Genomic DNA, 15758 nt, shown 5'->3' on the forward strand with positions numbered 1-15758 from the left:
AACAGTACAAACCATCTTCATTAAGTGACAGAATCTAAAGCAAAATGTTTTGAACATTACAATCGGCTGACAACCACCACAGAATAAGAATGAACTATTAACAAATAAAAATCTAAAATTAACAGTAAAATGCTGATTAATGCCGATAATAAACTTATATTTGCTTGATTTGTATTTCAGTAAAATTGTATTCAGAAAAATTGAGATTGCTATAGAAATAGCACATATGATGATAACTTGTGATTTTCAGCCCATCTTCCAGCAGCACTACCTACAATCCTCCATCCTCCTTATGCATTAGGTGGCATCAGGAGGGGACATGATATAGAGCGTTTATTAACTTGTTGTTAAGTGTTTTCAACAGTGTCACCAAACCTGACTGCTCACTCTTCCAGTAGAAGATAACTGCACTGTGTACTCACTTAGATTTTCACCTCATTGTTTGATTGTTTACTCCCAACCTGAGGCAAAAACTCCTCCTTTTTCTTGACACAGACTGCCCCCCGGCAGAGCGAGTATCTGACAGGACAAGTGAACTGCCTAAACAACACGCTGCAAGCAAAGATCTATTCTAGTGATTAAACTAGCTATTAATCAGTGTGCCTCACTGTGTTGCAAGTCGCTCTCAATCTGGTTATAACCGCATGTTCACCTTAATGACAATGACCTTCTCTGTGTGTCAGGGTCATAAATATATGGCATAAACTCAGCCGTCACTTCCCGCTGTGAAGGTCATGACCCTGACCCAACTTGAGCTGATAGCCTTCGTATCTACCGTCCAAAGATGAACCGAAGAAGTCAACCTTCTACTTGGCAGTCAGGGTGACAACACACTGCCTTACACAACACAGCAAGGTGAAAACTACACTGCAAGCTCTCATTTTTGTTGTGGCCGTCACCTAAAAAAAACAGAGGATCTGTTTATTTTAACTTAATTTCCATGTTACATTTTTAAATGTATCAACAGGAGAATACATTTAATCTAAATAACCGTACCGACAAAACCTGTTTAAAATGGCAGCTTTGCCAGCAAAGATGTTCTACTACAAGCAACTAAGAGGTAAATGAACATAATTAATGCATGATTACATGCATTTTTTGTCACTGAAAATCTAAAATGGAAGCTAGAGAACTAAAGAAATGCATTTAACCAAGTGGCATATTCAACTGTTCTAGTAAAGTTCATCTTTCTCTCAACCATTACATCACAGAGCTCAGGTATCTTTAAATCAACCAGTTGGTCCGGTCAGAGAGAGACAATACTTAAAGAAGGCTGAGAAAACAAGTGACCTCCCTTTTCTTTGTCTCTATTTTGGCCTCAGCTAAGACAACAATCAGTCCAGTGAGACTTGACACAGTGCAGGTCATGCATCCAATCAAAGATATAACTTCTCCTTTATTACTTTCTTCTAAAAGTAAAAGACAAGGGCTGCTTTACATGGACTAATTCCAAACATTGCCCCTTAAAACGCCCACAACGGAGGGTTCATGTTTCTGTTTACATTCCTCCAACTTCAATGATCACACAGAAATATCTTTAAATGCTAATCAAAAAGGAAACAAATCAATCTTAAAAAATCCAACGTGTCATTATATCCTACCCAAAGCTGACCTCAAATCTTTGTTATATATATATATATGTATGGTTGTGTGTGTGTGTGTGTGTGTGTGTGAGTGAGTGTGAGTGTGAGTGTGAGTGTGAGTGTGAGTGAGAGAGAGAGTGACCTTGACCACCTTGGACCTACTTTAAGATGAAGACTGCCTACAAAGGTTTTAATGTCCATTTTGCAATCAGTTCAACGACACCCTGGTGGAACTAAGTGCTGTAGCCCCTGCTTACAGTACAGATACAGTCTGTGTGAGTGTTTTATCCAGGTGAAGATTTCCAAAGAAATTTTTTTTGCCACATCATTTTATATCCGATCAGTTTATAGTGGCCTAAAAAAAAGCTACTGCTGGAAAAAAATGTTTTGATCCCCCAACAAAGCCTGATTACAATGTGATTCAATGTTGTAATATATATGTGACTATCACAACAGAGGTAAAAATAACAAATAATTGCATTGTGTAATATTTTAGTCTAGTCATTACATATTTTAGGCCAGACATTTTGGAAGAATGAAATTCACATGCAGAAACGAGGAGCCGAAGACATTAACTACTAAAAAACACATATCCATGCAGCTGGTCGCACTAACTACTGCCTTATTTTCTAATTAAGGCTGACATATTTAAAAGTGCATTAGTAATATGACACTACAGCATGATGTAGAATACCGCTTTACTTTGAGCATGTATTTTACAATTAACTTTTGTTGAGCTGTTGAAGCTGACTTGATTAGCTCACTTCCAGTTTTTGTTAGACTTCGCAATTAGACATTTTAGATATGTAATGCACAGCTATTAGTGATGATCTTTAATTTCATCCTACCCCACTGCTGTTAAGAGTACTGTCTCTTACTGAAGTTGTCACGTACATGAGCTCTTTAAAAATTGCAGCAATGACCAGGTTACTAGAGTGCATGTCAACACCCTGATTAAGAGGCCCAGTGTTTCCCACATACAGACTTGACTTGATGAGATATTATCTGGTATTACATTACAAGATGCGGACAAGCACGGACCAATTAAAGCAACAGTGATCAGTGAACACACCGGTGCAGATGTCATTCGGTATGTTGGTTTTGATCGTTTCTATAGGTTATGTCATTAAGAAACCTCCTCCACGTGCGGCCCACCTGCTGCTGTGAAAATGGAAAAATCCAAAAGACGCACCCACATCCCGGCCGCCACAGTTACACGTCATTCTGAAGGAAACACTGAGGCCTGTTCAGTATTTAAATTCAGTTGGAAAAACGTATGACTGGGTAGTTGTACTAACTTGTAGAGGGTGAGGTCTGTCTGTAGATCTGGAACTTTGGGGATGGGTGGAGGGGGGTGTCTTGTGTCTTGAGGGTGACGTGTCTCAATGGCCTCCTGAGGGCTCAAGTGAACGGTGACAGGAATGACAGGCAGGATGCTTATGTACCTGAAACAGGACAGACCGTAACAAAGAGGATATTACAAAACCTGACAGGGTCTTCTTTATGCATAATCCAAAACTGGTGAAAGCACCTTTATGTATGGCCATTAACACAAATCTAACCAGCAGCAAAATGCATACTATAGTTGCTGATGAAGGAGGTTTTTCACTTCATCCAATAAGTAAGGATTTGCAGCTTGTGAGCACTTTGTTCCTGACTTTCTCACCATCATGTTTAAAGCCAAAATCAGAAAGCTGCTATCTGACGGCGCCTGAATAAAGTAGTAAACTACGGCATAGTAAAAGTCTTTCAGCGTTTTTCATTTTATTTAACTAAAATCAAATAATATGAATCACCTGACCTTATAAGGATGAAGTCAGATTATTTAACCAGCGTTTTCATAATTGGTGAATGAGTTTATGCAGTTTTAATATTTGCTCAGCAACTGAATTCAAGAAATTACCAACCCAACCACTGTCAACCTAAAATGGACTCACTTAGGTCAAAATGTTTAACTGTCTTCTGCTGGGACTGAACACTGAATATCTCTCCGGCCCCACTCACCTCTTGGCTAGAGTGATGTTGTAGTAACTGAAGAGCGATGGCCAGTGCCTGAAGGAGAGCCTCCTCCAGCCCTCCTCATCCTCTGCCCCCCAGGTGATCTGGGGCACAGCAGGCGGAGCCTGGGGGTGGGGCCCCACTCTGGCTGAGCCATCGTGGCCCTGTGATTGGTTCTCAGGTAAGGGTGTTGGATCTGGTGCAGCGTGGATGCTGAGGGTGCTGGTAGGATCTACTCCACGGAAGACGGGGGCCACCCCCAGGTGAGGGGGCAGACCACCTCCTCCGGGATCTCCCAGAGGGCTTTGCTCGGACACCTGTGCAGCTAGGTAGGTGCGTATTCCAGCCGGGTCGGTGTAGACGAGGATGCCGATCCAGATAACCGTGCCAACCTGTAGATGAAGTAAATGAACAATAACGATCAGTCATCTGAGATTACTGTAGGGCTGCAGCTAACGATGATTTTAGTACTCGAAGCTTCTATAGAGTATTTCATCGATTCATCGCTTAAGAAGTACTTTTACAGCTGAGGACTGCGGCTTACTTTGGCTAGCCTTAAACTCAACCATCAATCATGATTTCAGGTAAATGCTAAAGTTGCTGTTACCTTGTCTGTGGTCCGCTACATAACACCGGGTGCTTTCTGATCAGATGCGGTCATGCTGTTGCGGTAACATTAGGCCGCATAAGTTTCGTTTTACGGTAACATTACACAGTTGTTTTCTATTTTTTTCTTAAAAAGGAATTTCTCGCATTCTTTACATTATTTTTACATACATCTATCATATTCACAGATCATATCATATACTGTTGGATCAGGATGGATAAGGAATATTTTATTTTTGTCATACAGACTTATCGTATTAACTAACGTTTCTTTTATCAACAAACATTATTATTCACATGCATTCTCACAATCAAATCAAACACTCAAATGATAGTTTTACAGATTTAGCTAGCTTAATGTGTATGTAGTCTTAAGCTACCTGGCCTGTCAAACTGGAATCTATTGCAAAGCTACTTTAAAGAAATGGCACACAAGTAAAAGTGAGCTTGAGGGTGCAGCCACATTGATGTGTCACAGTACTAACAAATATTTGCCAGACCAGTTCCTGTCAGTCTTTGTGACATCAATACAGTTAGAATGGAATCAGTAAAACAATTAATCCAGGCACAGAAGGCATGGGAAAAGTGCAAGAAGACAATGCAAGACAAGTGAAAGACAACATACTGTACATTACACAGCGAAGATTTACGGTTAGCTTTAAATCCATCTTCTCACCATGATAATGCGCTGAGCAAGGCGTGTGCGGGCCAGGAAGTACACCACACGCAGTCTTTTTGGAAGCCTCAGGTTCCTGAAGGCCGGGGTCTGCAGGGTAATTGTGTGGGGGGAGGGTCGTGGGGGAGGGGGGACCTCGCGTGTTCGTAGCGGGCCATTCTTGGGCGGAGGTAGTCCTGCTTCGGCTGGCAGGCGGCGGTTCAAGTCGGCCAGCTGTGGGGGCAGTGGTAAAAACGATCACAGCCTGCCGGAATTTACTTATTTCTATTTTTGAGGAAACCGGGGTTCATGTCTGTGATTCGACTGTAATCGTGATTAAAAATGTGTGAAAGGCAAAACGATAATTTTATGAGGTACAAACGGAGGTTTGAGTGTTTGTATGTGTGAAACTTCTCACCTCCATGCGTCGTATGTCAATAGATAGTACTGTGGTGAAGAAGAACATCTGCAGGAAGAAGTCAGACACCAGCCCCACAACAGCAAACAGACAGAACTCCTACAACATGGAAATAACCAGTGGAGACCTCAGATCAGGCAAAGCACGTTACCATTTCTTGCTGTAACAAACTGGTACAACCTATGGCATGATGACTAGCTAGCTTGCTATAGCAGTACACGTTGCTCCATTTTAAGAATGATCAATAAAGAGGCTAAATTGGAATGAGAAATCTCCTCAGCTAGTTCTTATAGTTTTTAGATGGAGTGTGTCATGCTTTGCAAGACGGACACACAATGCTTAGTGCGACAAGATAGAGGATATAGTTTGTGTGTGTCTTTTCTTTTTCTCATAGTTTCTCAATTATTTTTATACTACATTAAAATATTCTGACTCAGAATATGAGACGTATCTAACTATTATTTACTATACTTTGTTTTTGCTGATGCATAAACATATTTCTGTTACCTGGATAGCTGGCACCAGGGTGAAATATCCAATGAGGATGATGCACAGTTCAGTGGCCATGTTCTTCATGATAGACCAGCTCTCATTACTAAGGCCTGTAAAAACAAGACCAACATTTAAGAAACAAACAAGAGATACTTAATATGCCAACGTATGCAGTAAGACACTTTGAATCGGTTCACTAGCCTAAAAAATTAGGATAACGATTCAGTGAATAGTAGAAATATACTGATTAATCTGCACCTGGTTGCTGGTCTTGTTGGTCCTAAACAAACAACCTTAACACTCTCTCTTCCTTACCCTGAGCGATGCGAAGTTTGACCTCGAGGTCGACGGGGGTGGACACCACAGACTTGGTGAGGACCAAGACGTTCTCCAGGCCGATTACCACCACCAGATAAGGAAAAATCTCCCTGCAGACGGAAAATAACAAAACTATTAACACAGGTGTAAAATGAAAAAAAAAAAAAAAAAAAACATGAATCACTTCTGAGTGTAGTTACAGTGTATAAACTGCAGATGATCATTCCTAGGAGCAAGAAGTGCAAGAAGCAAAACAACCTGAAATGGTTGTGAAGAATCACTTTTTGTGTGTGTGTGTGTGTGTGTCACAAACAATGACTCCGTGGTCATTCATTTCATATTGTATTTCACTTTGTTGTATTGTTTCGCATTTTATTGTGAAACGCTTTGCAATTTTCATATGTAATAGGTGCTATATAAATAAGCTTTACTTATTTATTTCACCAGAAGCTAAATAAAGAACTGTGTGGCCATCAAGATGATCATTTACAATAAGTCAGGTGAATCACCAGGTTCTCCATTAGTCACAGTGAGAGTGGTGGCTGGATCCTAAAGAAGTGTGTGTGACGCTTTCCAAAACTACACCAATGATTTTAACAGTGAGGTTTCTCTTCCTGCCAGAGCAGCTGGCTGACTAATCTGACTGAGATGATGACTACATTGAATTATTTATCAGTGTTTGGCAAGTGTCTGCAGGGAATTTCCAACTCTGCCGAAGTGTACAGAGAGATTAGTTTTACATTATAGATATGCTTGTACTGTAGAAGTAAGTGTATAACTGGGTCACAGAAGAGTCAACAGCTCTGCATGTTACATCAGACACACTCAGTAACCCTGTACATACAATATGCACACACACACACCTTAATCACTCAGTAGCCCTGTGTGTGGATTCGACCATGAGTAAGCGGAATGTGTAGCTTGCATGCATATCTTGGTTATGTTGACCTTACTGTCCGTTTATGCAAACACAGAGAAAGTACAAACACAGCCCACAGGGGACTTGCGTGGATCTTGATTAGTGGTTGGACAACAGTGTGCCACTGTCACGCCACGACGTCTGCTTTCTAATAAACCTCAAATGATTGGACGACCATTAAATGTCAATATCACTATATCTCCACCCCCTCGTGAAGTTCCACCCAAATCCACCCCCTGTCCCATCTTTTTCATCCAAACTAACACACTGTATTTTTGCCCTCCTGCTGTAAACATTAACGCAAATCAAAGTAAAGTCAATGCAGAGGAAGTGGAATGTCAATAAGCTGGTGTGTGTATGTGTGTGTGTTTTGGTAGACCTGTCCTTGTCTTTCTGTGAATAAGATAAAAGATAACGATGAAACTGTAATGGCCTGTTGGGGTAGTAAATATTAACAGCACACATTTGAATGTCAGTAGAAGAGCATAATGAGGACTTCACAACAGCAGCAGAAAGTGTTCCAAGTGTGACCCAGAAGCTAAATTCAATGATGTTTCTGTGTTCTCCTATAAATAAATTGGAGATTAGTTTCCACTACATTTAGTCTTGAGAAAATTACCTCTATCGAAAAATGTTATGCGCGACACAAGCTGTAAGATAGATGTTGACATGTTCCTGATTCAACACAAAGAGTCTACGGCCATACTAGCGGCTCTGTAAAGCTGTACTTTGGCACACTGGTGTTTTGAACTAAATGCTAACATCAGCATGCTAACTATGACAACGCTAACAAGCGGATGTTAGCAGATATAATGTTTACCATATTCACAGCCAAGAGTAGCGTGTTGGCCTGCTAACATTTGCTAATTAGCATTAAAAACAGAGTACAAGTGAAGCTGAAAGGAATTTCATCGTTTTGCAGGTATTTGGTCATTAACCAAAGTATTGGACAAATTAAAGTTTTGTACTAATGATGGTGCTAGATCTTCTGGGCAGTGGGTATCATAGATATCAGTACCAAATCGCATGCATCCATTGAATAGTTGCCTTAGCCATTCACTAAAATCCAAAAATGTCAACCTTCTTGGTGGAAGTAGAAGTCTGCACTACTTGTTGAGATATTTCCATCTGGACTAAAGTGGTGGACTGACAGACCAACATTGCCATCCACAGAGTCACGCCACTAGCATGGCTAATAAAAAAAGACCCAAAGGTCTGTAATAAGTTTCCTGTCTGATATATACCCCTCTAAAGATAATTTAAGCAGTGGGAAAATAAACTTTTGAAAGGGTTCAAGGTTCATGGTGCATTTTAAGTCAAACTAATTTCTTGAAGCCCTGGATTCCAAATCGTCTCCACATTTGCTGCATTTAATAAGGTTACGGCTATAAATGAAAAATTTTCTACTGGCGAAAACGAATCAGAAACTCTCAGAATTTATTTTTATTTAGTTTGTGTCCTTCAAACTAACTAGACGTGGAGACAAAACCTCTGGTAATCTTCCAAAAGTGATGTAAAAAGAAAAAAAAAAAGTGAGCATTCCTACCCTCCATTGAGCGTGGGTGTCAGTCCAAACAGTGTACACAGTCCCACCGACATGAGCAGAGAGCTGAGGACTGTGACCACAGCAGCCAGAGCCAGACCCCACTTAGATTTCACCATGTCAATCTTACCTGCAAGGAGGAATAGAAGATATGCTGAGGACAGGACACTGAAGCTATCCATAGTGTCATACAGCTATACACCTGTTAGATTAACTATTGTAACTATGTAACACCTCGACCGTGGAGATGTACTCTCAATAAATCCTTCAAATGATGATGATCTGCTGAAGTGACTACTTCACTACCCATGTTTACTGTTTGACTTGTAATCATATTTGGGCTAAGGTTTTCATAAAAGAGAACATTTAGATGCCACTTAATGAAATGTCACACCAAATTTGCTATTAAAATAAACATGAACTTAAAAAGAGTTCTTGACTTGAAACAAACAGTAGAGCAAGAGAAACACAAAAATACAGGTTTTATCATCCAAACTACTCAGCTTGAATGTGAATATTCATTTTGTGTACATGTGTTTGTCCCAGTCGGTGAGGGTTAGTTGAGTTCATTCTTACAGAGGCGTACAATGTTCCTGTGTGAGGATTATCCCTGCACCAGACAGGAACAACCTTGGCACACAAACACACGTGCACACACTAAGGCACAATAGGCAGTCTGGATCTCTGGCACATTTCAAAGTGGTGTGAGGTGTGTGAACAAGGACAAAAGAAGGACAGCAAGCAAAATAAGTATTGCTGGAACAAGACACACAGGACAGAGCAGACAGGCGGGGAGTTGGACTGACGTGTGGAGAAGTAGATGTAGGCAAAAAGGATGATGTATGTGGTGACAAGGGGGATGAGCTCAGCGATGCCGATCTCCTCTTTGAAGTGGACATGAACCATGTGGTCGTCTCTCAGGCTGCAGTTAGCTGACGGGTGGAGCTGCTTCAGACGGGCCCGCAGGCTGTCCAGGAATCTGGACATGCACAGACGTCAGGATCATTGTTATCATCATCAGCAGAGCAGATTGAATGTATACAGTTATTGTGAGGAAAAGGTAGTAGGATGCAGATGATTGGCTTGTAAATATGTTATGCTTGAGTTTGACAGACCAAATCACATCCAAATTAGCAAAATTGAAATCACGATTATTTAACACGATTACTCGTGCATTTTTTAAACTTTTTTATTTAAATTTTTGTACATATGCATTACCCCTTAAACCCCAAATAGCCCATGATATAAAAAATTGTAATCCAACATTTTTAACTTCAAACAGCATGTTTTAGTGCAAGGAGATGACGGAATCTGTCCTGATATGCAGTTACTTAAACCAATGGCAAGTAAAAATATCTCATTTGTTAAGCTATGAGTAGAGGAAAGTCCGTTAGCTGCTAGGCAAATTTATGCAGTGTCGTAGGCTTCAGCTGAAAATGGTGATTAACAAGTTATAAAAGTTACAACCTCCATCATCTTGGCTCGAGCTGAACTAAACATGACACTGCCTGGATGAGATAGGAAGGGCGAGAGTACACAGCTCTAAAGGAAAGGGGTGGCCTGTATTTACAAGTGGAGAGCATCATTGCTAAACAGATCAATTGTGATTGAAAATAAATTTTGATTAAATTTCCAGCCATACATAGCAGGTCTCTGCTCAATAAAAGCCTGGCACTAATATTGGACAATAAATGCAGCCTGCCAAAACAAAAACAAACTAATTTGGTCTATGAAAAGAAATTTGCATGATTCACTTATTCAACTATTGGAATGGCCCTAAAAATGTAATCCTAAATAGGGGCAGCAGACTTTGCATTATGACAGTTGCCTTTATATAATGTCATAAAGTTAAAACAAAATACTGAAAAGAAAGGAGATGCAAGCAAATATTTTTTTACCAACAACTAAACTAAATGTACAAACAGCAATTTTTGAAGAAAAGCAGAAATACATCAAATTCAAGAAAAACTGCACTTTTATTTTCCTTTCTATTGCACAAGTAACTCACCTTGCATCGTAGCTGGACAGCACTACAGTGATTGTGTACGTCACAACCCTCTTCCTGTTGTAGTGACTGACCCCAGTGTACTTCCCAGGGACGCCAAACAGCAGGTCTAAAGCACACAAACAATTTTTTTTAAACACACATATTACAGCACATCAGTGTAAATGACAACCAAGTTCCTGTTGTAGTGACTGATAAACAGGAAGTCAAAAGACCAACTAGTCACACTCCAGCGTCAAAGTAATTAACAACAGCTCAACATCCCCACATCTGTTATATTAAATAGCCTCTTTAAAGTTGGGGTAACCGATTCTGGAGAAATCTTATTTCATGTTACTGAGTGAACAACGAGATAGCGAGTAATGTCTCTAGTGCTACCTACGTTGTGGATTAGCAAACTGTTGCAGCTGATGCAAAGCTAACTTGCAGACATGATGAGACGGTTCCAGAGACAGCACACAAGCTCCAGACTGCGACACTCACAACTCTGCTGCTACTATAGCTAACATCACAACAACAGCATGTCTTGTTGAACTACAAAGTAAGCTGAATGTCAGTGGGCAAGTGATTTAACATTTCCTGACACACAAATAACGGCTGCAATGGGTGGAATAGTGTGTGGCGCTGTGTACAAACACCCATTTTATTTTCAGTTCACACACAGAACGTACAGGACTGTCAGGAGATATTTGCTGAATTAGAGAAAAAGACGTAGACTGGATTAGAATTGCTCACCCCACTTTTAAGTACACTCAATAAAATCTGCATGCCATTTACAGGGCCTGTTATTAATTTGCACAGATGAAGAGGGAGGTGGGTGAGAGAGAGGGCCCCCCCCCCCCGTCTCGTGACGGCTGCATGCTTTACAATACAGGTTCCTATGGCAGTCTGACTGGCCTCTTGTCAGCTCTATGTGAACAAAGTTTCAGTCTGACTATATCTGGCAGCCAAGCTGACTCCAGCTCCAGAATAGCTTCCCATCTCTAAATCACTTGAGCTGGAAGGTGAGGCAGAATTGCTGAGCTGGTTTGCCAAGGCAGGGAGGGTGATTTAGTTTACTATGTCACTGGGTAAAGTTTTAGAGCGAATTTAAGTTCCCAAGGAATGAAACTGCTTGTTCTCTGTCAATATGAAAGCCTCTTAGTCTTCTGATAACCACTAATCCCCAGCTCACTACCCTACGATTACTCCTGTTGAATGATGGCAGACTCCTTCCAACAAGGCAGTCAGAGCCTCTGAATAAATTCCACGTCTTTATTTTGCAACAACCATACCACTCATTCCCTTGATATGGTGACACAATTATAATTACTTCATATAAGTGAATCAGATGAGATGGAAATGTATGCGTCTCATCGTGCTCTTCAGGAGGGTTTGGGGAAGTAAAAGAAATGTGGTCTCAACTACAAGAAATAATAGCATAAAAGCTCAACTTTAAAATAAAAAAAACCTTAGTGGGCGTCAATTCTAAAAGTGACTAAACTCACATCTCATGCTCTTTGACAAGACAAAAAGGAAAGACATTTGCTTCTCCCACAACCTCTACCCTCCTCATCCCTACCTCGCAGCGTGGCCGAAGTGTGCAGGCCTTTCGGTTCATGTTTCTGGATGGTCTTGAGGAGGTCGGGGTCTGAGTCAAACAGCTCCCGCTGGTTCTGCCAGTAGTTACCAGGAGAGACGAGCAGGCAGCCGTGCTCTGGCAGCACAGACTGCATGCGCCGTAACCCTGGAAACAGGTCTGTCACCTGGAGACACAGCGTCTCCAGACTGCGAAGCCCAGAGCTGACAGAGGAAAGAGAAGACGAAGACAAGATGAGCGACAGAAGGGAGGAGGTGAGAGGAAGGGGGAAGATTTTTTGCATAATGGAACAAGGGCTGCAACTAACGATTATTTTCAGAGACGATTATTTTCTCGATTAATTGATTGTTTGGTCTATGTCGATCAGTGTTTCTCAAAGCCCAAGATGACATCCTCAAACATCACTGACTTCACTCATTTATTTTTTTATTTAAAACAGACTTTATTAAGATCAACTGTACAACTTCCAAGCAAAACAAGAAACTGTCCTCTAAATCACCACTCATGTGCTCGGTATAATACAGATGGCTAGCTGGAAACGCACAGTTTGTTTTGGTCATAAGCCGCATTTCGACCAAAAGTACCTGGGACTTTTAAGTTCCCGGATCTCTTTTCAAGGAACTAAAAGGTTCCTTCAGCCCACTGTTGTGTGCGTTTCCACCATGGTCTAAAGACCTGCGAAGATTAAGCAAATTAACCAGCTGACATAGGCTGTTGGCCTATACGTCGTAAAAAGCGATGCACAGGGATCATTATTTAGTAACCACTATCCATGAGTAAAATTTATAAATGAACATCAGATTTGACTGGAATATAATGAAAAACTATAGGCTGTGCTTGACCATTAAAACAGCTTTTTTTTGTGGCAGTATAATGAAAAGACATGCAATAAAGTTTGTTACAAATTTAATAACAAACTAGATAAAGCCATCGAGTTCTTAAAATAACTCCAGCACAGAGAGAGGAAGCAACACAAAAATAACTTTGGAAGGTTATTAAAACATTTCCAGCTGACAAGAGCTGCAGATCAGCTGGCAGCGTCCCTGAGCGTCGGAGGAACGTGTCTTTTAACAAGCTTTATTACCTGCTGTAATCAGATGGTCCGCTTCTTTTTGAGAGGAGACCGACTTCGGCTCTGTGCAAAAAACTTCCTGACTGATGAAAACTTAAAACAACTCCAGACCCAGTTTTTAGTGTAGCTCAATCAGCTGTTCACTGTAAACACACTGCTGCACACTGGCTGCTATTACCAACAATACATTTAATGCCGACGTACGATCTCAGGCGGTCATCAGCGAGACTTGTGTGGCTATTTGACTGTTTACTGGGATTTACTGGTTTGCAAACAATGGTGGAAAAGAGAGGAGCAGTCATAGAAAAACAGCCAACATGTTCGATTTAAAGCTAATGGCCTCTACTCGCCCATTCAGAAATTCACTGCAAGGCAAAATCTTTCTATTTGAAATACTGCAACTGAATATCTTTGGGTGATTGTTGGTCAGACAAATTTGAGCTAAGTATTTTTAAACTGCAGATTAATAAATTATTCATTTAAAATTTGCAGCACTACTTTTGTCTATAGTTGGTACATGCAGAATCGTAAACAGGGTTGACATCCTTCTACTGAAAAGAACATCTGGTTTGTCATCTACCACTGTGTACGTGTCTGTGTTTACCTGTCGGAGTGAACGTGGTTGCGGATCTCTTCCAGCAGGCTAAAGGCTCGACCCAGCGGTGACCGAAACACGTCCACCGGCACAAGACTGCTGTCCCACGGTGACACCGCCGCCTTTACCAACACCTGCTGGATGTAGGCAACCGGAGGACCCCGGTACTACAGCACACACAAACATTTGGTGACACATTCAGACACAACATGAAACGCTTTGTCTACCGAACCAGTCACATCAGCATCAGTAATAGTTAACTAGTTAAATCAGAACTCAGATAGTCTAAAGCTTACAGTAAATTAAAACTGTTGCTGACAATTAAGTGAGACATTGCTTTGTGCTCATATTGCGCTTTCGTTATTCATGAGCCTCCATCTTTGCAGTGAAACCTGCATGCCTACGTTTGATAAACAGTTTTAGACTTTCAGAGTGAGGACAATTTTGTGGAAAGATAAGGATGCACATTAGTATTACATTACAAGGATAAGGATTCAAGGTTAAGAAAAGAATGCAGTTAAATGGAGCAAAGACAAAAGTGACGGTCAGACACAAACAATTCTCGATTAATGTGTGCGCGTGCTTTGTCTTCTCCTACCCAGTCGGGCCGTTCTCCGAGGTCTCCTTGAGGCTCATGGGAAGGGACGCTGTAGTCACGCACCCCTGTGGTGAACTCCACAGGACCTGTCCCAGGCAGGGGAAGCCTCAATAACGGATAGCTGAGAGATGGAAGGGGGGAGGGGGTCACAGGGTACATAATAGAAGTGTGGCGATTTAAAATGTTTTCAAGATGGAAGGACATTCAGTTAAACTGGTGTTGGACATTAGTGCAGTACAGGTTTTTGAAATTATGACCGCAATTCACCCTTTGCTAAGGCGATTACGCAAGCTGGCCAATCACAGCGCAGTATAGGTCTCGCTCTAACTGAGGTCCGACACTTTCATGGCGGCGCTCTGTTGACTCCTATGCAAATGGAGTCGTTTTCTAGCTTTTTCTGGTGACTTTTTCAAGATATGGTCAAACGGTTTTCCTCTGGAACTTGTAGTAGTGACAATCGCTAACCAGAGAGGTCGAAAGAAGAAGCACGATGTATTCTCTTTCCAAAACCTAAAACAAATTCAGAAACATGTAGGCTGGGAATTGTTCCTAATGTAATATTAGCTAATTTACTACCGAATGTAATGTTATATAGGCCTACTGCTTTTTAATGATTTTAATAGTGAATAGAGACATACCCAACTTTACAGGAACAATGTTGACCCTTAACATTGTTGTCCTCTGTCTCAAGCATCAGGTGATGCATCAATCTTTATTTTTTTCACATCAGTTTGAATGTAACCTTCAAATGCATAAGGCAAACCTTTCTGTCTGCTTCTTTCTGAGATCGTAATTTTGTTTTTCCAAAACAATATTTCTTCAGGGAGTGCAGTAATAAGACAGTGGCAGCGCATGCTCAGTACAACTAAGGGGGGCTTCGCGAAGGGTCAATAGAGGAAAAATTGGAAAAATTCCAATAACAGTTTACCAAAGCCTAAAGACATGCCAGAATAGCAGCCAAAAAGTATTATAATGTGAAATAAAGGACACACTATCAATTGTTAGTATCCGTGAAGCTGCACAGCAGCTTAAAACATTTTAACTTGATAGAACCAGATATAATTATATACCAATAAACAAATCAATTCAGCAGTCATGTTGAAGCTGGACACTTCTGTTTGAAGGATTGTGACTGTGTGTTTTTTTTAGTACGCAACCCAACCGAGAACATAAAACCAGGGCCTCCGGCTTTTCTTGCCAGATGGAGTACTACCTGGTGAGACCCACTCCCTTTTTCTCCTAGAAATGGGTGGGTCCTTATGAAACAAGTTCCCTTTGAGCACTAAAACACTTCTTTCTTGTCCTCTGTGTGTGTGTGTGTGTGTGTGTGTGTGTGTGTGTGTGTGTGTGTGTGTGTGTGTGTGTATATGTGTGTTG

General features: G+C 41.0%; 1 protein-coding gene across 2 annotated transcripts in view; it reads right to left on the reverse strand.

Moving 5' to 3' along the window:
* LOC123968770 (SREBF chaperone) overlaps positions 1-15758 on the reverse strand; it is a 49661-nt gene that overhangs the window by 16322 nt on the left and 17581 nt on the right. For both annotated transcript variants that reach the window (XM_046045702.1, XM_046045701.1), the window contains exons 4-14: positions 13793-13950; positions 12099-12319; positions 10541-10646; positions 9339-9511; positions 8536-8662; positions 6068-6180; positions 5768-5862; positions 5261-5359; positions 4864-5076; positions 3588-3973; positions 2882-3028 (exon numbers count right to left, since the gene is read on the reverse strand). In XM_046045702.1, coding sequence (XP_045901658.1) covers positions 2882-3028; positions 3588-3973; positions 4864-5076; positions 5261-5359; positions 5768-5862; positions 6068-6180; positions 8536-8662; positions 9339-9511; positions 10541-10646; positions 12099-12319; positions 13793-13950 — 1838 coding nt within the window. The remainder of the gene's footprint in view (positions 1-2881; positions 3029-3587; positions 3974-4863; positions 5077-5260; positions 5360-5767; positions 5863-6067; positions 6181-8535; positions 8663-9338; positions 9512-10540; positions 10647-12098; positions 12320-13792; positions 13951-15758) is intronic.

The sequence above is a fragment of the Micropterus dolomieu genome, linkage group LG03 (assembly GCF_021292245.1).
Source record: "Micropterus dolomieu isolate WLL.071019.BEF.003 ecotype Adirondacks linkage group LG03, ASM2129224v1, whole genome shotgun sequence".
Lineage (NCBI taxonomy): Eukaryota > Metazoa > Chordata > Actinopteri > Centrarchiformes > Centrarchidae > Micropterus > Micropterus dolomieu.